The sequence below is a fragment of the Caretta caretta genome, chromosome 2 (assembly GCF_965140235.1).
Source record: "Caretta caretta isolate rCarCar2 chromosome 2, rCarCar1.hap1, whole genome shotgun sequence".
NCBI lineage: Eukaryota > Metazoa > Chordata > Testudines > Cheloniidae > Caretta > Caretta caretta.
The window spans coordinates 88,496,125-88,519,518 of NC_134207.1; the positions used below are offsets into that span (position 1 = coordinate 88,496,125).

General features: G+C 39.1%; 1 protein-coding gene across 9 annotated transcripts in view; it reads left to right on the forward strand.

Moving 5' to 3' along the window:
- Window positions 1-23,394, forward strand: part of PTPRM (protein tyrosine phosphatase receptor type M) — a 682,939-nt gene that overhangs the window by 454,601 nt on the left and 204,944 nt on the right. For 5 of the 9 annotated variants that reach the window (XM_048840292.2, XM_048840294.2, XM_048840298.2 and 2 more), the window contains one exon: window positions 6,734-6,866. In XM_048840292.2, coding sequence (XP_048696249.1) covers window positions 6,734-6,866 — 133 coding nt within the window. Of the gene's footprint in view, window positions 1-6,733; window positions 6,867-13,550; window positions 13,581-23,394 lie in introns of all 9 variants that reach the window. The other 4 variants (XM_048840290.2, XM_048840291.2, XM_048840293.2 and 1 more) reach the window with 1 other exon arrangement.

Consider the following 23,394-nt stretch of genomic DNA (forward strand, 5'->3'; position numbering starts at 1 on the left):
GGACAAGAGTTGGCCTCCTAAGGATGTGGATTCCAAGATTCAACACGGATCCCTACTCTGTCGATCTCTTTGCATTCACAAGGAGGACCTACCTCTCTACAATGTACTTTTCCCTTTCAGCAGCATAGCTCAGTCAGGAGAAAGCTATTGATATGCTTTTATATTTTATCACAGCCTAACTCTCTACCACCAACAGCAAAGTTACCTGGTTGTCCGGTTTTCACACAAGCATCTTCACTTTCCTGCCCTCCAGCCTTTATGCATGAAGCAGCCTCCCAAAACTCTTCCATAAAGACACTGCCCTGTACTCCTTCAGACCCCTCCTCAAGACCTACGGTGATGCTTATGGAAGTGCCAAGTCATAACAGCTAGCTGGATGGGCAGAAAGAATTATTTATACCCATTGTGCCCTGTGTAAATATATTTTCTTATAATTGTTTCCCTTCCTCTCCCATTTCTTCTGATAGTTTGTGACATTCACTTGTTACAGCTTGTCTTCATTAGACTGAACCTCTTTGGGGCAAAGGCTTGTTTTGCTCTGTGTTTGAATTGTTTCCAGCACAATGGGGTTCCCAATCTGAGCTGGAGTTTCTAGGTGCTACTAAAATATCAGTAATAATAATAATACCTTCCCCACTTACCCTTGTGCTTTGCTGTGTCCTTGGAAGCCTTGGGGGTCTTGAAAGCCAAATTTTCTGATCTTTTCAAACTTGTTGCTATGTGGCAGTGACAGCCCTTGGAATGGATAATCAACGGCAGAACCACATGTCTGTGCTTCCCATTTTGCATGATTCCAACTGCCTAATCACAATGCAGCTGTCACACAGGGGTATAACATTTCATTTCCCTGACCTGCTCTGTGAAATGAGTTAAAGGTAGGTGTTGAAAAGCGATAATACTTGGATCATGCTGCCTGCATAATAATTTGATTGCATGCCTCAAAAGAGTGTGAAATCTTGTAGGTGTGATTATTAATTTTTCCCTAGGGAGAAGCAGATGGACATTTACCAGTTTCTGTGTAACACAGGTCAAATTGTTAAAGAAAAAAAATCACGGGCTGGTTAATAACAGGAAAAGTAAGTTTCATTGGAGATTGAGATGGTCTAGACTAGCTGTGTTATTATCTAGGAGGCGTTTAAACTTATCCATTACATCAGTCAAGGTAACGCCTGTAAATGAAATTTAGCTGGAAAAAACTTGGGAATGACTTATTGAGCAAGTACAGTTAGAGAGCATAAAACTGCAGAGTGGAAGTAGAGACACCCAATTGGTCAGCCTTGAGTGGGAAATAAAATAGATTGGTCTCCACTTTAATTAAAGCAAGGGATTATTTGTTGATGTAAATAAACAGTAGAAAAATCTTAGAAGTTTTGAATGAATTGCTTTTGTCAGAACTGAAGTTGTTGGGGCAGTTGTTTTTATCCCATTCCTTTGTTGTGCTTGTTTGTAAATATGACTGTAGGCCATTGGGATGGGATTATTTTAATGATTGCTTATTCACATACAGTGACCCAGTTATCTCTCTTATTAGATATTTCATAAAAATCCCAAAACAAGCAAGTTCAAGCTTTATTAATTTAAAACAAACATAGGGTGTATTCTCTCTCTCTCTCTCTCTCTCTAATATTATTTTGATTTTATCTGGTGGGGGAGCTCTTTTATTATTCAAGAAAATTATCAAATTTGACAAGCAAATTCAAACAAGCTTACATTCTATTTAAAAGAATTAGATTATATTTTCAAGTTCATTCAAACAATTTTCTTAACTCCAATTTTAATAAGACATACACTACTTTTTGTACCCTTATTTTACATGCAAGAGGCTATTATTGGTTATCATTATTTATTAACCTCCAGCACTGTGTTTGTCTCTTTACAGACCACAGGGAATGAGGCAGCTCCTGCCTAAATAGATAAGCAAAATTATTCAGACACAAAGGGGCAAATCCTTCCCATAGCACCTAGACAGAGTAACTCTGCTGGGCCCTGGGAACTCTGTTGAGAGAAAGAGAGAGGAATTTTCCACCAACTCCTTCAAGCCATGAAGCAGTCACAAGATTGTTTTGCAGGGGTTGATTCAAGAATTAAAAGTAGCTGAGCCACTAAGTAATAGTGGCCATAGCATTATTATGTTCAACATCCTAATGGGAAATAAGATACCAAAAAGTGACACTAAACTTGATAAAGGGAGACTTTAATAAAATGAAGAGACTAGTCAAAAAGGCCCTAGAGTCAAAAGTAAATGAAGTAAAATCCTTACAGGTGGCATAGACGCTACCTAAGAAGACAATAACTGATTCCTACAAGGCATGTGTACCACTGAACAAAAACAAAGTCAGGAAGCAAGATGTAAACCAGTCTGCCTAGATGGCAAATTTTGAGAGGTTATTTGAGCCAAATAGATTTCAAAATCTAACCCCAGTGAAACCAATAAACAGCAGGCAATATGTAAAAGGGAAATTAAGAGGGATAAGATGGATTTTGAAGAACAAATGGATATAAAAACAAACATGAAATTATTTTAATAGATATTTTAATAGATAGGAAGCCTGGGAAATAAACTCACTGGGTTCACTAGATCACCAAGGGAGAAATTAAGGAATAAAAGAACATTGCTCACAAGCTAAATGATTTATTTGTATCCGTCTCCACCACAAAGGATGTTAGGGGATATACCAATACTACACGTTTCTGGTCATAAAAAATGAGGTACTATCACAGATTGAGAAGTCAGAAGAAATTGATAGAGCTAATTGATAATTTAAAAAGTAATAAGTCACCAGACCCAGATGCTATAAATCTAAGAGTTCTGAAGGAGATTATGTATGAAGTGGCTGAGCAACTAACAAAAATATGCCATCTCTCATTAAAAACAGCTATGATGCTGGAGGATTTGAAGGTAGCAGATCTTGTAACTATAGTTTTAAAAGGCTCCGGGGTGATCTGGGCAATTACAAACTAGTAAACCTTTTACAGTATCTGTACCTGGCAAACTGGTTAAAACTGAAATAAAAATAGTGTAATAAAATGCCAGGACTGTTAGATCGTGATATATCCGAGTATAACCAGCCCAGGTTCTGTAAAGGAAAATCATGTCTCACGAATTTCTTAGGATTTGTTGTACTTGTTGATGAAATAAAGGATACAAGAGAACCAGCTGACATAATTTATTTGGATTATAAATAGGCCATTGGCAAAGCCTCTCACAAGAGGCTACTAAAGAAACTAATAGTCATGGGGTGAGAAACAATATATTGTTATGAATCAGAAATTGATTAAGAGACAGGAAACAGAGTAGGAATAAAAGGGCAATTTTCGTCATGGCATATGGGTAGCAGTGGGGCACCTAAAGGAACCATGGTAGATCAGTGGTTGCTGAATATATCTATTAATTCTCTGAAAGGGTGAGTGAGCAGTAAGGTAGTAAAATTTTGAGGTGACACAAAGTTATTTAGGTTAGTCATGTCCAGGAACTTCAGAGGGACAAAACGAAACTAAGGGAATGGGCAGCATGATGACCGATGAAGTTCAGAGTTGATAAATGCAAAGTAATGCACATTAGAGAGAAAAATCTGAACTACTCACAAACCTGACATATCTTGGTGAAGACCTCTGCTCAGTGTGCAGCTATAGTCAAAAAGAGTAAATGAGATGTTAAGAATGGGATGGAAAATAATACAGAAAATATGATAATTCCATTATAAATCAATAGTTCAGACCTATACAGAATAGTGAACTGATAACTCTTTGCTAAAAGGATCCAAAATGAAAGGGGGTTCAAAGAAGGGTGACAAGAATGAAAAGGATTATTACATTGATTGGGATAGTTTACCTTAGAGAGGTGAGAAGGGGCATGATAAAGTTATAGAAAATAATGCATGGTGTACAGAAGATAAAACAGGAGTTTCTGTTCCCCCAGTGACATAACACGAGAACAATGGGACATTCAATACAATTGAAAAGTGGGAAAGTCAAAACTGATAAAAGGAGTACTTTTTCACTCAAAATGTGGATTAGACCAGGCACTTATTGCCACGTGATGTCACTGACTCCGAGAACAAAGTAACAGTCAAAGAGGGATTGGACAATTATAGGGGTAACAAGAATATCCAGATTTAGAATAGCTCATGCTAAAAGAGTTTAGAAAGGGATATAAAACATTATGCTTCAGGGTTTAAACCAATCTCTGACCAGTGGAAATTAGGATGAAGCCATCATGGGGGGGCAGTTCTATTCCTCATCTGCTTTCTGAAGGGGTTTCTTGCCTCGTCCTCTGAAGCACCTCATGCTAATGACTGAGACAGGACACTGGTCTAGATGGACCATTGTCTGAGCTACTATGGCAATTCCTATGTTCATATGTCCCTACTTTAGTCTCTGGAGCTCCCATGTCCCTTCTCCATGTGTGAAAAGCTCCATGTGTGAGCTGGAGCATCTGTATGATGGTGGATCCTCCTCCTCACCCTTCAACCCCAAAAGGCACTGCATACAGCCATGCAAAGAACCCTAAAACAGATGATCTCCATGATATGCAGAATATGTGAATGCTTTGAATTGGCTCTTGGCATTCTTCCCTTTCTTGCACATTATAACCAGAGTGGTTCCATTGTGTTGAGGGCTGTGTGCTGTCATGGAGGGAGGTAATAGATGTTGAGAAAGGCATGTTGGATTGTGCAGAGCTCTACCTCAGAGTATAGCAAGATTTTATCTGTTTTTATTGGTAGGCATGTGCATTTATTATTTTGTTGAGTTAATACAGAAAATATGCTAGCTTTCATAAAACGAAGGAAATTATAAGGAATTATTTGAATTAAGGTGGTCACCTTGCACACTAGAAGATGGTGGGTGTTCCAGTCAGACTAGCCATGTGGAGGAGAGCACAAAGATGAATGTGAGAAGAATAGTTTGAAAGCTTAGATCTTGCTATTGTTTGAATTCTCATTTCCCCTTGCTACAAATTGCATATCTTCCTTTGTCATTTATATCACCCTTGATTCAGTGTTTCCTACCTGCCATTTTCAGCTCAACAGCTGTTTTCTGTATTACGAAGGTACTGTAGGTATCTTCTAGCACACTTTGAGTGCTGTATATATTATAATAATAGGAAGCTTTTTTAAAGAAATCCCTCATATGATACAGGGGAATTAAAAATAGGATTGTTTAGAACAAAATTTTATGCATGTGTATTACAGAAAATATAGAGCCTGATTCTACTATCCTTAGACACATGGAGTTTTACTAGTTCAGATTCCCATTTATTTCAGTGGGACTATTTCATAGTAAGATATATGTAGTAAATATGGTGGAATTACCATAGATAGTAAATATCTCTATCCCATTATGTTTACAATACACCCTGGCCAGAATTTTCAAAAGAGCTTAGCACCCACAGTTGGGTCCAAATATTCAGAAGGGCTCAGCTCACATTTAGGCACCACATTTAGGCCAGATTGTCTCATCCGATGCACTAAGCTGTTTCCAAAATCTGGTCCATAAGTGTCACAACAGGAATTGCTGGATGCTGACCACCTTTGAAAATCTGGCCCTGATTGTGGGAGAGGAGCAGGTGAAAATTTGGCCCCAGGTAAAATCCTCACCTTAGCCATTTTTCATAAAAGGCAAATGAAAGGACAAGTAGACAACAACTGTGGCTTTCAGTGCCATTAATGAAACCAAGAGACTGGGATGGGAATGCCAGTTCTAAAATATTATAGTTTAATTGCATTTTACCTCCCCTTCTTTCCCCATCCAAAAAAAAGCTGTAATAAGAAAACGGATAAATAAATTCCTATTTCTAGGACTATCTGTCCACTTTGTAAAGATGATGTGGTGCCTCAAATGATAAATATGTGATATTTTGATTTTAAAAGGTGTAAGTTCTCAAAAAATATATATTCAGTTTAGTGAGTTGAACATTATGTCCTTAACATTTTTCATCCTGAACTCATTTAGTGGAGGAAATGGATATTTCATCAGACACGGATTTGACGTTCCATCACATTATACAGTAAACAGTACAAATGGTGGGTTTTTTTAAATGGGGAAGCTGGAAAAGCTAAGACAGTAGCTGCTGCAAGGCACTGGTTATCTCATTTAAACAGATATTAAATGTGGGTGCCAGTGGTGTGATCATCAGCTGCTTCCCACTTTGTGAATAAATTGCTTAGAAGGAGTCTTTTGCCTACCAGATGTGACCTAGATTTAGATTTCCAAAGGCAAAAAAAAAAAGGTCTATTGTACAAAAAAACAATTGCTGGTAAAGCGTGTGGTAAATGAGCTTATCTCACTTTTCCAGGTGTTTAAGCTAATATGTTAGGGAATTACTGCTTCATTTTGGAAAAATAATTAAGGAAGATGTTCCAGCAAATCAAATTTGGATAAAGGCTTAGGATAGTTATTGTGGTGTTAGCAAATTTTTAAATGGCAGGAAGAACAGGGAGCCAACACAGATAATAAAAATACAGAAAATTGTATGTGTGAAGAAGGTCTTATAAAAGGGTCAGGTGTGGGTGTAGTATCCAGCTTGTGTTGTGGTTTAGCAAAATATTGTAGAACAATATGAACAATTACATTCCTTCCAGTATATATGAGACCTTTTTTTTTTAATCAAAGCGTTGCTGTCTGTCAGCTCTGATAATGCTTATTACTATGTATGTTAAATGTAACAGGAGAAGAAAGTGTAATGTCTTTATTCTTTTTCTCCCCTCCTCTTTTGAATCTGCTACCTTCATAGGAGCTGCTACTCGAAAACCAGACCCAGAGCCAGAGAAGGAGACAGACCATACTGTTAAAATCGCTGGAGTCATTGCAGGCATCTTGCTGTTCGTTATTATATTTCTGGGGGTTGTGTTGGTAATGAAGAAAAGGTGAGCAGTTAATATATGTTTTCTATGTGCATATTTGTGTCAGAGCATCTCCTACAGCAGTTTTCAGTGTGATTCAGGTAAATGTATCCAGCCACCGTGCTGCCCTTTACCACGGAGTTAAGGAAATGCTGCTTATTTTCCCTGAAGCCTTGTGGCATTTTATGAACTGTGCTATATGAATTTTTCCTCTTGCAGCGCTTTTTTGTGAATTAAGGGTTGTGGCTTTGTGATAAAGGAAAAACAACTGAAGGTTAATGATTCTAGCATTGTACGTATTACTACTGTATGATGGGCCCAAATAATGTAAGAACTGTACCTCTGTCCCAGAAGGGCAAGCCTCGTCTCTATCTAGCAGCTCAGCTGAAAGTTAGATATTATATGATTCCCCACAGAAATCTGAGTAAGTTGCCCATCTTGAATATAAAAGAAATGCTTGGTCTAAATAGAAAGGGGATGGGGGAGCTGAGATGAATTGTGGTGTGGATTAAGTCTATATTGTTCTGTGCAGATTTCATTCCATAAAAACAAATAAAACGGTTCTCTTGCAAAGACACTGGATGTTTCCAAAAGTAGGTTTAACACACATGCGTTTGGGTTTTGTGCTTTGGACATCATTAGAAAAGTGCTATAGCAATAGAGATAGCTGCCTGTTTTTTTAAATGGAAAACCCTGCTTCCTTTCTGAATATCATAACAGTGTAAAGTGTGGGGAAGGGAGAAAACTGCAAGTTTCTAGCAGCTTGGACATTGGAAGGCTGTTGCCTATGTTGGGGAAATTTCAGTAGTAAGCTAAATCAAAGTGTGACTATCTATTCTGAGGTATGAAAGAGTTTGCAGCTCTGGTGTTCGGGTTGGGGGTAGTTCAAGGAGTGGGTGAATAGGGTTTGGCAACTTGAAGACAGGTTGGACTGTGAATGTTTGTCCTTTGAGTGCTCATCCCTTACCCTTTCCTTCCAACCTTCCTTCACTTAACTTCCCTGGAACTTACCTCTGGCCTCCCAATCACAGTCCAGTGTTCCCTTTCTTAAAGGAAATTCAGGCCCACTTGTGCTGGCCCTACTGTGCTGCTTGTAGGCTGGTGATTGAACTGTGTGCATACCAGTAGTGTGTAATAGGTCTGGAGCACACTGAGCAATTGTGATCGTGCCAGGCTTGGAGCACCTCAGATGCACATTTAAATAGCTGGCAGGCAGGTCGTGCACTGGGTTCACAACACAGAGCCAGCTGGGTGCCAGTTTTCTTTAAGATAGAGGGAGGGGCAGTAGAGGGAAGAAGAAGGTCCTGGAAAGGGAATTGTGAGCTCCCCCAGTGGAGGGGGAGTGACCACTACAGAAACTAGACGAGGCAATGGGGGACCATCACAGAGAAGAGAGGAAATTTGAGTCCAATCTAAATAGTATCTGGGACACTGGAGCAGTCCTGGAAAATCCAGACATTCCCAGTAAACTCCAGGGTTTATAATCCTGTGTAGCAAGAGTACAATCTTTTCTGAAATGCAGTACCTTCTCCTTCCATACGTTTTAATTCTTTGCTGCAATCATACTTTCCATTTTAACCGCTCCAGACATAATGCTGGCATGCAGAGAGTATGGCGCTCCACATTGCTTTGCCAGTCCCGCATCACTTAATCCTGACCTACATGCAACACCCTTCTTAGTCCAGTTCTGAGCCTCTCCTGAGCCCAGATTCACACAATTTGTTAAAAAATGGCAAAGTGTAGAGTAATTCCAGTTAAGAGAGAGACTCCTGCAAAGGCTCTTCTTGCCTCCCAGGGAGAGCTACCCAGGAGCAAAGAAAGGGTTGCTAGGCTCCTGCTCCCTCCATAGTCTTTCTCCGAGCAGGCAAATATTGGTCCCTCAGCTGCTCCAGAGGTTGTTGCTTTGCTGTGGCCTTTTATAAGCCAATCCGTGGGCGGTGGGAAGGCTCCAGTCCCATGTAGTTGATGGCAGGTGTGGGTAGGGCACTTGGTTCTCTTCTCCCCCTTGACATCATTTGGGACAAATGTTCTTAGTGTTTGAGACATGTATTCTAGTGATTAAATGGAAACCACTAAGGCCTATTTACAGTAACCCTGTCCGGGAACTCTGTTACAAAATGTTGTCCCTTGACATTCTTAGAACACAGTTCTGTCTTGTAGTGTAGATGGGACTTACAGATAACTAATTTTTAACCATGTCCCTGAACCACACTGTAGCCTTGAACAGAGACTGTAGAGTACAGTTAGGACTCATCTACATTACAAGATGTAGCCAGCTTTTAACCAGATACGGGGATGATTGTGTTTTGTCCAGGTCTCCTAACATATAGTTGTAGCATAGACAGGCCCTGAAATGGTTGCACTTATGACCCAAGTAAAACTTGAACCAGTTATTCAGTAGAGTAACAACTGACTATGCCACCTAGGGTCCCTGTGTTTCACCTAGGTTCAGTTGCTGTGTATACATTATGCATTCAAAGAGAATTTATAATTGTTTTGCAAGCTAAGTACAATTGTAATGTAAGGGCAATATCAGTATGTCATAAGTTTTATGGTACTTTAACTACTTCTGAGTGTAACAAACTTATCAATATTGTACCATGTGATGGTTATACTTCTTGATAATTGGGAATCAGTTACTTAACTAAGTAATGACTTAACTAAGTCCTGAGACTGTGTCCAAAAATAGTACCTCGCATTTCTGTGGAATTTTGCATCCAAGAACCCCAAAAGCACTTCATACCCTATATTAATTAAATCTCCCAATACTCCTCTAAAGTGGTTCTTAATTATTATTCTCATTTTACAAACTGAGGCACAGAGAAATTAAGTGACCTACCCAAGAGCATATAAGGAATCTGCAGCAAAGCTAGGAATAGTGCCTAGACTGTTGTCTCCTAGTTTGATGCGCCAACCACTAAACCCTTCTTCCAGCATAAAGATGCCGGTTGCTCTAATGGCTATTACAGTGGGTGGAGGGACTTGGATCATTTTATCAATTTACAGTGATGTCCGCAAAATCAGAATCAGGTCTGTGGCGTGATCTGCTCTCAAATATGATCTGTCTGTCTCACTTAAGACTTGGTCCAAAGCCCATTGAAGTCCGTAGGAGTCTTTCAATTGACTTGAATGGAATTTGAACCTAGCCCTCATTGAACAGTTTCAAGCAACTTACCCAGTTTCCCCCTGCCTCCAACATTCCTGCATTGAAAATTGCAGGACCTCACTGACAACTACATGCATAAAGAAAGTTTTGCTTTCATTGGCAAATTATAAAAACAACAACAGTGGAATGAAAGTGATAGCAATATTCCTGTAATGTTTGGTAAACAATAACAATAAATGGGAGTGCTTTCCAAAATTGTATTAAGGCTCTTGGATAATAGCGGGGAAGGGGGAGGGGTGGATAGATAGATAAAAGGCATAATTCAATCTACTGTATTGTCTATCTGTTCTTTTCTTTTTTTTTTAATTATTGTTATTTCAATTAAGTTTCCAAAAAGTTTGGAGGTTGAAAAATTCGATTTAACGGGAGAGGTTTGCTTGAGGGTATGTTCATTTGGGATGCAGCAGTTCCAATTTGTGCTACGGGCGTTCAGTAAACCAGTGGCTATTAATATTTGATTTTGTCAGAAACTGCCTCAGTTTTCCACAACCATAAAGGGTTGTTTTCTTGTGTGCTTCTTTTGTTTTTGCTCTGCGTCACATATACACCTGAGCCTTCGAATAGTTTCTAATGTATGTATCTGTTTAAATGGGTAAGGAATGCTTAGCGCTACTCAGGAATGCCCTTTCCACTCGCTGGTGCTGAGCTTGCAGCGCATTAGTCCAGGGGTTCTCAACCTTTTTCTTTCTGAGCCCTTCCTTCCGCCCCCAACATGCCATAAAAACTCCACGGCCCACAACAACTGTTTTTCTGCATCTGAAAGCCAGGGCCGGTGTTAGGGGGGTAGCAAGCAGGGAAATTTCCCAGGGCCCCACACCATAAGGGGCCACACAAAGCTGTGTTGCTCAGGCTTCAGCTTCAGCCCCCAGTGGTGGGGCTTGCGGCCCTGGGCTGCAGTCCCACGTGGCGGGGCTTTGGCTTTCTGCCTTGGGCCCCAGCGAGTGTAATACCAGCCATGCTGAAACCTGCTCGTGGTCCCCCAGGGGCTACGGACCCCTGGTTGAGAACAACTGCACTAGTCCACTCCCTTGATGTAGCTCAGATTGTTCTAATTTCCACCTGCTGCCAACATTTCCCAACAGTCAGCATGGAAACAAGGGGAAGACCCAACCAGGCCCTCTTTTCCCTTTGCCATGCCCTCTATGCCAGCTGCAGAAGAGGGGTGGTGCAGAAGCCAGTATACTAACTATGGCACCTGGGTTAACCTCCACTTATAAAACATGCCAAAGGACCTATCCACGTATATAAAAAGTAAAATGGAACTCAGTTTTTAAGGTTGCATTTCTAAAACTAAGATTTTTCCAAAGCATGGACAGTGTCTTTGCTAAATGATCTGTTTTTGTAAGTCTTAGTTTTCTATTTCTTAAATTACCCAGGTTTAGAACATTATATTTTTATAACAAATTTTCTCTTTGCAGAACCTCAGAATTATTGGGAATTTAAAACTATAGAATCTAATTTTCAAGGAGTCTCACCTGAAACCTCTTGATCATATTATAAGAACTCAATATAAAAATAACTTGAACATGAGACATTTAATTTTTCTCCTGTTATATCAAATTGTAATTTAATGTATTCACACAAATTAAAGCACCTGAGTTTTCAACATTTTTAAAACAGCATAATTTATCTCAATAACATGTTTGGCAGAATTATGCGTACAAGAACCAGCCGTGCTGCACTGATTAATTATATTTATTGTTGTTTCTAAAATTGCTATACATCTTTTAGATGTATGAGAACATTTGTACTAATTACATTAAATCTCTGTCGTGGCAACATATGGCAAGGAATAGGGTTTGCGGTGTCATGAGATTCTAAATGGGAGCTAGAGAATGAGTAATTTCTGAAAAGAGAAGGAAAAAAAAGATAATTATGATTAGACCACATACCAAAACAACCTCCTCCCAACATAATATAAGTAAACAGAACCGTTTTCATACAGCCCAGTCCTGCACCCCTCCTGCAGGCACTGAATGTAGTAGAAGATATACCTGAGTAAGGAGTGCACGATTTTATCCATAGCCTTCCTGTTACCGTATTCTTGGCTCTTTTTTTAAATCCAATTTTAACAGGTGTGCATTTTTTGCAAATGTGCCACATCTGATTAAATATTAAATACCTAGCCTTTTGTGTTTAAACAATACTTTTAAGTATCAGAAAAATGGGAATAAAAACTGGAAAATATTTCTGAAGGCATCCTCAAACAAAGAAGATGAGAGAGAAAATGTGATGAAAGCCTAGTTTTCAAAGGGATGCCTGCAGCATGTAGCCTAAGGCAAGTTAGCATTAATGGTAGTCCTTTGCCGGGCCTGTTTACAAGTTTTTGCTGTAGTCAAAGCGCTGTAGCTGTGTGCCTTGAGAATTACAGATGCCTACCCAGTTTATTTCCGTCTTTTATCTTACCAGTATATTAACATTATTTGTAGCTATGGCGAGGTGATGGTTTTGGAGAATTAGCTTCTTTTTAATTAGAATCAATATTTTGTATCTGACCAGGGTGAAATTCATCCCTTTGCGGAGGGCTTTGCCCCTCCCCGCTTCAGGATCAGGGAGGGAGAGAGGTTCAGCAGCAGGCGGAGCAGCTGGGCAGGAGGCCCTGTGCACTCTGTCCATTGCAGCAGTGGGTTCCTCACTGGCTCTGAATGTGCTGAAGTGGAGGGAATCATTGTGAGGGAGCTCAGGTAGGAAAGAGTACTGGGTCCATGCTTACATGGATGAAGAGGTTTGGGATCCAAGTGGCCTTTTGTAGTATTCCCAGGGGCAAAAATAGTAGAAGTGCAGGATTCTACCCACAGCCTGGGGATGGATTCTATAGTCTCACCACCAGCAAACCTCCACTGTGATCCCTGACTATAGCCCTTTTACTTGGGGAAAGAGTGAATTTCAATCTTTGTGAAGTAATCTAACCAAGGTTTCTTCTGCAATGAAATGCCTAATGAAAAGTGAAAACATACTTCGAGAGTTTGTTTGGCTTTCTGGAAACAAGTTTTGGGTGACAATCTAGGGTAATCATATCCATGGTAGGTTAAGTTTTAATGTCTCTAAGGAACGAGAGCAACTAGACAGAGCCTCCAAAAAAACTCCACAGGAAGAGAAGCTACTTAATAAGCATTCTAAGACTTTTAATTCCTACACTTCTAACTAATGCAGTAGAGATGTCGTGTCCTTCCTAAACCAATTAATACAATGTGAAATAAAATCATGTTTACGTGTGTGTGTGTTTGTGTATGTATGATATGGATGAATATGATACATAACTATTATGTTACTTAGCTTTTACACTTGTTTTAAACTGTCAAATTTAACATTTCAGTGAGGTATTATGTATTTTACTGCTTAAAATTTTGTGTAGATTTATGTCATATCTGGAATGGACAGATATTGCATGATATGCCTCAGATGCATTTGTACTACCTTTCATTTGTGTCACCACTTCTGGTCTCAGTTCATCTTGATTTTTCATACATTAATATTTGGCTTTTCTTTCCTTCCATTTCATCTTTTCCACCACTGCCTAAATCCTTCCACCATCATGGCAGAAGAAGCTATCACTCCTACACTTATTACCTGTAAGTAACTTCTTTGTGCATCATCAGAGACATGCTTTCTGCCATGTTGTTCCATGTGTGAGTAGTGAATGCTCATGATGGAACTTCCTTTGTGAAAGTCAAACACTTTGAAGTTTTACAGTGCTAAAAACAACATGGTTAATAATTTCATGTCATTTTAAGCAATTTCAGAGGAACAGCCGTGTTAGTCTGTATTCGCAAAAAGAAAAGGAGTACTTGTGGCACCTTAGAGACTAACCAATTTATTTGAGCATGAGCTTTCGTGAGCTACAGCTCACTTCATCAGATGTGTACCGTGGAAACTGCAGCAGACTTTATATACACACAGAGAATATGAAACAATACCTCCTCCCACCCCACTGTCCTGCTGGTAATAGCTTATCTAAAGTGATCAACAGGTGGGCCATTTCCAGCACAAATCCAGGTTTTCTCACCCTCCACCCCCCCACACAAATTCACTCTCCTGCTGGTAATAGCTCATCTAAACTGAGAGTGGTCAGTTTAGATGAGCTATTACCAGCAGGAGAGTGAGTTTGTGTGTGTATGGGGGTGGGGGGGATGTGAGAAAACCTGGATCTATGCAGGAAATAGCCCGACTTGATTATGTAAAGAGTTGTCACTTTGGATGGGCTAGCACCAGCAGGAGAGTGAATTTGTGTGGGGGGGTGGAGGGTGAGAAAACCTGTATTTGTGCTGGAAATGGCCCACCTGTTGATCACTTTAGATAAGCTATTACCAGCAGGACAGTGGGGTGGGAGGAGGTATTGTTTCATATTCTCTGTGTGTATATAAAGTCTGCTGCAGTTTCCACGGTACACATCTGATGAAGTGAGCTGTAGCTCACGAAAGCTCATGCTCAAATAAATTGGTTAGTCTCTAAGGTGCCACAAGTTCTCCTTTTCTTTAAGCAATTTGATATTTTCTTATGGTTTCCTTTGCCTCATACTGTGTGTTTCAGTATTTTTGAATACAGTAATGTGATTAATTTTTTAAATTGAAAAATAGTGGTAGGCATCATAAATCTCACTGGCATTTTACAAATATTTTTGGAAGACAAATTCTTTTTAGGACTGATTTAGGGTTTTCCTTCTCATTTGTCCTGCCCAAAATATTGTGATGTTTAGACACGTGTACACGGATTTGCATCCATTTGCTCTGCACATTTTCCTTTTATTTCATAAATAAAGATGGTGCATAAATGTCATGAGTTGCCATTGTCTCAGTGGATCTAAAAGGCACAATATTGATTTAACAGGAAGTGTATGGGCCTCAGGAAGTATACGGGCCTGCAGAAAGATAGTTTTCTGTATATAAAGATGTTTTGATGCAGTCTTTAATAGTGTAATCACATAATGCTTTTTTTCACAGGACCCCTGTTTCATTCATTGCATCCAGTGAATGGTGAATGAGATAAGGTTGTGCAGTGCATAAGGCTATGGCCTGTAGGAATTTTGACTCATTCTCAGCAGAGGTTGGAAGGTGTGTGTATTGAATGAATCAGAGGGCAGTTGGATGGTCTGGTTATTAAGGCACAGGTTAAGACTGAAGAGACTGGATTATATCCATAGATCTGTCACAGACTTCCTATGTGATGCTGGGCAAGTTGCTTAAACCATAATTTTTGGAGACTGTCAATAAATCTGTGTTTTTCAGGTACCCAATTTGAGACATGTGGGGCCTGATTTTCAAAGTGCTCAACACTCCGCACTCAAATTGAAACAAAGTACCCAACTCAGCACCTTTGAAAAAAGCCTTAGGTGTCTGAAGCTGGGCACTAGCTGAGGTACCCAAAATTAGTGGACTCTTCAACAAATTTTGGCCTAAACCTCTCTCTGCCTCAGCTCTCCATCTGTAAAATGGGAATAAAAATAATACTTTCTATCTCACAGGAGAGTTTTGAAAATAAATTCATAAATACTTGTAAGATATTCAGATATTACAGAGATGAGCACAATAGAAGAGTTCATGGGGAAATTAAAAAAAAATCTGTATTCTATGCAGGGAATGCAGAGGACAGAAAGAAATGCTGAACTGCTGCTTCATTCACTGAGCATCCTGTACATTAATGGATGCAGGGGATTTGTGCTTAAAATATTATGTAACTATGTAATTAAAGATTGTATCATAATACACACAAATTGCATAATTCTGTCATTACCTAACTTCCAAATGCTTTACTTTGCAATCCTAATTACGATCTTTCAACAGTTTTTGGTATGAAAATAAGCACACTTGTGATGTACAGTGTGTATAATAGAAATTTAGTACACACGTATGTCTGGTTGGGTTTACAAGTATATATGAATTACTTAAAAGAGGGATTAAAGATGGGACCACTCTCAAAGATGGTAAGCCAAAATTATTATTACTTATTATTTTACCTCCAAGTGTGCCAGGCCCTTGGCAAAAGGCACACAAGAGATACATTGCTATCCCAAAGATTTTACAAGCCCTGATTCTGTAACTGGGCCCATGCAGGCAGACCCTTGTGTCCACATAGCTCCAATTTCAGAATAAGGACAAGTGAGGATATAATATACACACAGAGGGACAGTATGGGTATATTATGGATATATGTTTGGGTGATTACTCAGCTTAGCCATATGTATGTCATGACTGAAAAGGAGTACTTGTGGCACCTTAGAGACTAACCAATTTATTTGAGCATAAGCTTTCGTGAGCTACAGCTCACTTCATCGGATGCAAACTGTGGAAAGTGTAGAAGATCTTTTTATACACACAAAGCATGAAAAAATACCTCCCCCCACCCCACTCTCCTGCTGGTAATAGCTTATCTAAAGTGATCACTCTCCTTACAATGTGTATGAGTGCTGGAAATGGCCCAACTTGATTATCATACACATTGTAAGGAGAGTGATCACTTTAGATAAGCTATTACCAGCAGGAGAGTGGGGTGGGGGAAGGTATTTTTTCATGCTTTGTGTGTATAAAAAGATCTTCTACACTTTCCACAGTTTGCATCCGATGAAGTGAGCTGTAGCTCACGAAAGCTTATGCTCAAATAAATTGGTTAGTCTCTAAGGTGCCACAAGTACTCCTTTTCTTTTTGCGAATACAGACTAACACGGCTGTTACTCTGAAATATGTCATGATTGTTCATATATTTGCTTGTAACCCACAAATGTATGTAGGCTCTGCTGTTGAAGTCGGTTTTTAGACTTTAGAAAATGTTGACCTTGAAATTGTCCATGTAAGACCTAGTTTCCTGCCATGTTGTTTTCTTTTATGTTCATACGCAGTACAGAAATGTATGTAGAGAAAAGTGAGCACTGGGAAAGGACCAAATTGTACACTGCTTTACAGCATACATAACTCCCACTGAAATCAGTGGGTTGCAAGTCAATACTGAATTTGCCATTTTTCTTAACTGATCTAGGAAAGTGGAAGTACATATGAATTTTAGCACATGGTTTATTTTTAAAAGAGTCCTCCAAGAATCTGAGTTGAAATATGGTGCCATCCTTAAGTTATCATCAGTGTTCTGGGCATCATATTAAAGCTGCTGTTAGTGATTAGACATTGCAAGCATAGGATGTGACATCCAGCCAGTTACATCATCCAGGAACCTATGTACTAAAATAGATATCATTGTCTTGCATGCAGCAAAGTTTCCTAGTGTGCTGGGGCTCTCTCTTCCTAATGGCCTGCCACCTCTAAAACTATTCTAATATTTTTCAAAAATTGGCAGATAACTTGCACTGCTGCTGGATTATCAGAGGAGTTAGCTACAGCTGTGCATATTTGACACACAACTATATCATTTTATCTTGTATTTGCTAGGTAGCCAGTCAAGAGATGTCACACAGGAAGGAGTTGAGCACTGCCATTAATAATAATCTTTCTCCATAATAGCTTTGGTGCTTATGCCAGAGCCATTCCTCCCATTATTCTCTTGGCCAAGTCACTATTGTATACCATTCACCACAATCAGGGAGCAGATTGTTTGGGCTGGAAGCAAGCCGTTAAGTCTGTGAGTTCTTTTGTTCATAAAATTACAGAAAATTCCATAGTAGTTAACTTTGCAGCAGTTCTCTGGACTTAACTGTTTATTCCATGTGGGAGAAGTAAGAATAGATAAGCTGCTGTTAGTGATGTTCATGTATAATGACTGGTTTCCTCAAGATGACAACCAGCACAGACATAATTCTGTTTTCTCCTGACATGATTTGATGGACAGAACCCCGGTGACATTGGTGAGAGCAGTAAAATTACATTAGTAGCTTATTATGTAACTCCAGTTTAGCTGATGAACTAGAAAAGCCTGTAGATCATGTAAGAACAGTGTCCCATTGTTCTGGCCATAACCATGAACTTTTTAAAAGCCTTTCATTTTGTTTGAGATTAGACCAAGGCCATATCTATCCTCTGAGTTTAGCAATAGTGGCCAGAAGCCAGGATAACTGCACTGGTGCAAACCCAGCAGTAGGTAAGGAAAACTGTTGCGTTTACCCCAGTTTCTGGCTACTGACTGATTAACTGGGGATAGTCTCAAGTATAGATGAGGCCTGAGCTTGGGGACAGAGTAGTAACTGATGGCACTAACCAACTGCAATGAGTTAGGAAGATATAACATCACCAGGTAGCCACAGATAAAATGTGTTCAAAATTCAAATGACAGGGTTGCAAAGGCAAAGTTTCTTGTGGTTGTCCACTAGGTTGAGATTAATATCTGAGATGATTTGTTGTGAAAGTGATTTTAAATTTAAATTTACTCAACATGATTACATAGCACTGGATGGTTGGGGTTTTTTGGTTTCTTGCTAAGAACTGTGCCTTATCACAAGTCATTTCTGATATTGTAGGTAAATGGAAATAAAATATTTTCCCAATGTGCCTAAAATGCAAATCATGCCGGGCTTTAGATATTAGGCCAGTGATTTTCAGCTTATGGGGCATGACCTAAAAATGAATTGCAAGGGTTGAAAACAAAATATAAAACAAACCAACAAAAAAGAAGAAGCAGTATTAACACCTCCAAGAACTCAAAAATTGTAAGTCAAACCTCCCCCCAAATAATGAGATTTAAAAAACAATAAATTTTTGGTTCTTTATTTGCCTTCTTTTTGTTCAGCCTTTACAGTTCACATTATCAAGGGTTTTTTTCTGCAGCCATCAGAGCTAGACACTTACTTAAAAATGAAAGCTAATATTCTCATGTAATCCCATAAATGCAGGAGTTGGGACTTTAGGAAAAACACCAACTATTGTGAAACTCAAATAAAATCATGGGAGTGGGCATTACTGGCTGCATCTAAATGCCATGGGCAGTAGGTCCCATCAGGGATAAGTAAAGGAGAGAGAAAGAGAAGTTCTTTTCCTTTCTCCTGCAGCCCAACATTGCTACATCTTTTCCCCCTCCCATCTGCCCACATGGTTCTCATGGGGGGAAGAGGCACGTTCCCCATAGCTAAACATTGTGTGAGAAAGGGGGGCAAGAGGGAAGAGGACCCAATTTCCCCACCTTGGGTTGGCCATCCCCTATTAAGAGCAGCACAACTCCCACCAGCCCAGTACCTAGCAATGTTCTGCACCATGAATACACCCAGTGTACACCTTACAAGTTCTCAGCCCCCAGCAACTCTCCACCTAGAAGCCAAAACCAATCACAGTGTGATTTAGTGATTTTTAGTCACACAATTCTTTGCCATTGGCACTGGCCACTGTCAGTGACATGATACTGCACTGGATGGATCACAAGTCTGGTCCAACATGAGAATTCCTATGTTCCAAAAATAGTTCTGTATCTTTGCCATGATAGTCTTGTTTGGCTCAAAGATGGTCAAAGCTACTCACCTGTAAAAATTCAGCTTCTTCACTCACTCTCAAAAGCATTAATAATAGTTAATAAAAACATGAAAATCACACCTTGCCACTCATAAAAATAGCATAATAAAGGGCCCCACTAAGACACAATTGTCCTCTGTTGCCTATTTGAGCTCCACAGCCTGGGAGGTTGTTCCTTATTGAGAAGGCTCAAAATATCCCCTCTCTGCCATATTTAAATGCTAGATTTAGGCCTTCTGCATGAGACCTCTGTACAGAAGCCAAATCTGTGACTCTTCCTAAACCTATCATGACTGTCACAGTATCTGATGGCACAAAAGACAAAAATAGTTGACAGAAGACCTTACAATCTGCAGTATGAAAATATCCAAAATATGGCATTTAAGATCTTGGGAAAGACATGAGGCAACTGACTGAGCATTTTAGGAAATGTACAGTGGCCACACTTGAAACCTTCCATTTATGTAGAAAATTTCTACTGGTACTGAAGTCAGTTCTATATTTCCATGCTCAGTCACACATTGGAGTTGCTCCTAGAACTCCAGCTGGCTGCAAATTCCCTGGTGAAGGAGAGAATTAGAAATAAAAATACTGGCGTGTGGGAGGAATTTACATGAGCTAGCATCCCTCTAACTAGCTATAAAACTTGTTCCAGAGAAGAGAGGTTTTGGAAGAAATTACCTCCTGAGGTTAGAAGAACATGAATATGTTGAGCTGACCATTAGATCTGTTATACCAGTTGTATATTTACTGTGTCCACTTAGAACCCCTGTAAGACACCATACAAAGTTTATAGATATTTAAGTTTGGTTCTTTAAGGACATCTCTGTAGCCACAAAAAAGGTGATGTAAGTGGTCTGTGAAATCATCAGAATCCTGTCTTGTAAGCTAGTCTTCCAGGATTTGGGGATGTTGTCCCATACATTTTGGTGCAGATGGCCACAGATGTCTATAATGACATAAATTGAAGTCGGTGTCTACAATAACAAATGAACATGTTTCAGAAAATCCTAATGCCTACTGCAAGGAAAAAATACATACTTCTGGGCTATTTGCTGTGTGCTTTCTATACAGAGGCACAATATCTACTTTAAATGCAGTTAATAAGAAATCTCAAAACTAATATGTTTTTGTAAATTAAAAAATCACACGAGTCTTCCTTGCTTTTTCTCTTTATATATATTTTCTTCCTTCTGCTAATTCCTGGCTTCTTCACCATTCCCCCGATCAAATAATTGGATTGTTTTACAGCCACAGTTTACATACATGTTCCCACACAGAAAATATACACAAAAGAACCAACCAAATGCCATTTAAAATTCAGAATACTATTAAATAAAAGCTTGTTTTCTTTAAGATCTTTCTGAATTTTTTAGCAAGTTTTCTCACCCAGAGCCACGGTTAGACAAATTGAAATAGCTTTTATGAACTGGTACAGAGATCACAAAATGAGCTGACTTGGAGGAATAAATTTGCTTTAGTTCATCTTTTCCAGGGAACCTTTAGATTCATACTCTAAACTTACCCCTTTTACATCAACAGGTAGGTGGGCACTGCCATTTTCTGGAGGTACTCCTCCAGACTATCAAAGTATTTTAGCCCAGTTCTCTTGAATGAGAAACATTAATCTGCAGTGTGCTAGATTTTTGTCATACTACAGAGAGAGTGAGGAGAGATATCAGAGTTGATTGATTGCTATGCTGGTCACACAATTACATTTAGTTACAATCCTTGCTCCCTCAGTGTCAAGCAGTAAATTTTCAGATGAGCTGAAGGTGGGTTTTTTTCCTCCTCTTAAAGAGCCAGTGTCAGTTTACATGTATTTTTTTTGTATGTACGACAGATTTAGAAACTAAACCAGTATTTTTATAGGAAAGGGACTTTGCAGTCTATATTGTTTGTTCTCTTCTCATTAGTCAAAGATTAGTCATGTCTTTCAATCCAGACTAATGTACAGATTTGAGTTGGTTTCTGGGGCATACACAGGAGATGTCTGACACACTATAGCTTGATGCTGAAAGACTAATTTAATTACACCTAAAGGGCTGGTGAAATACACTCTCTTTTCTTTGGGGTGGGTGTGGGGGGAGAGCAGATCTTCCCAGTATTTGATGGACAACTCATCTCTGTTCTAGGGCCTGTGTTTCCTTCTTATAATTGAACGTGGCTCAATCGGTCTCACCACTTCATCAGTGTGGGCCATGCTCACTGTAAAGGTGTGGTAGAAAGGACTAAATACATACTTCACTGTTCCTGCTGGTGGTATTCAAAGTTTGCTAAGACTTTTGGTTCCCAAATCAATCACACTTACATACAACATCAGTCAGTCTAGGCAGAGAGGCTTTGCCACAATATACCAACTTTTTGTTGAATAATGCCTTAAAAGAGGACATTATACGCTGAATAATATTCATTCATTTTCCTCAAGGCTAAAATAGAAACACCTTTAAGGTAAAAGGAAAATGTCATGCCTTTCTCTCTCTGACATTTTATTCTGGATTCATAGATAACTAAAGCACAATTTTAAAATCTTTCACTGCAAATTTCAACGGTGCTTGGAGATTTTTTTTCCTGTTTAGTATTGGTGTTTACTGTCTAAGAAGGGTAATGTCCTTGAAAACGGGTGCTCCTTAATCCCATAATATGCTACAACAGTGATGCTATAAATATCTTAACACCAAATAGGCTATACTGCATGGTAAAACCACAGTTTGCTAAGGAATTCTTGTTGCTTAAGGACTGTAGTTTTCTAATAGATTGATTTGTTAGCTTGCAGTGATTTAATGAAATATTGACCCAAGTGCCATCAGGTGTCTGCCAAGAGTAGGACAATGAGGTAAATGTTGCTTTGTGTGCAACTGAAACTTCTATATAAAATAAATACATAAAAATAAAAAGGTGGGGGGAAGTAATATGGTGAAACCAATCTAAAACTTCTGTTCGTTAACATACCAGAGATTTAGTCTCTTGTATTGTACAGCAAAGAGCATCTATAACATGATGTTGCTGTCTCTTGAATGATGTCAGAATAGGGCACTACGTTTCTTTAATCATTAGTATTGTATTCGCTTTCCTGAGTAATTATTTTTTGTTTGATCCTTTTAGTCTTTAATCCATTGAATACCCCTTGAGTCCCATAAATGATGCTTTGGCTGAAATACTTTTATTTGACTGTATCAGAAGGGGTTATGACTAGATTAATGATAATCTGTCTCAAGGTAGCATCTGTCAGTACACTCTCATTTCCTCAAGGAAAATCTTCTCAGTATAAAGAGTTTGCACATCCTTTTTCCCCTTCTTTTCCACTTTTCTTCCTTGAGCTTCTTCTCTACCATAATGCAACTGAAAAGGATACAGTGCTACTGCAAGACCCTCAGTGAAGGACAAGGGCCATTTGCTTTGAATGGCATTCACTTGCTGTTTTTATCTCTTTCATTTTTCTTTGCTATTATTTTCCTGCGATGAAATGTCTTACTGGGACATGGGAGAATTTAAAAAATGATTCAGTCGCCCTAATCTGCTGCTTTCACAACAGTTGTGTTAATTTGTCATGCTAACTCACTGCTTCCGTTGTGAGCAGATACTTCAAGGTTCTGCCATTAGTGAACAATTTGCTAGCCCATTTCAAGAAAATCGTCCAAACTCATCCAAAGCGGAACTTTGGTGAAGTCAGTGGAAGTACATCAGAGACGGAACTGGCCAAATTGCCGTTCGCAAGAATTAAGCAGGAATGCATAGTGAAAGGATAGTGCGGTGTGGTGTCAAATCAAGACACAACTTTATAAGTCTTATCAGCCTTGACAAAGCGCCCCAATAAAAAAAAGAAATAACTTTGGAAGAATTATCATGGTTGTTGGAAGCAAGCTTATTTTTTAGTTATGATATACGAGGAGAGTGAATTTATCAAATACTTTATTTTACTGCTGATTTCAAATAAGCTACAGAAAGAAATTAATATTACTGTCAGAAGAATCTTGCATAGTTCTGGTTAGTTCCTGTGCCAACCCAA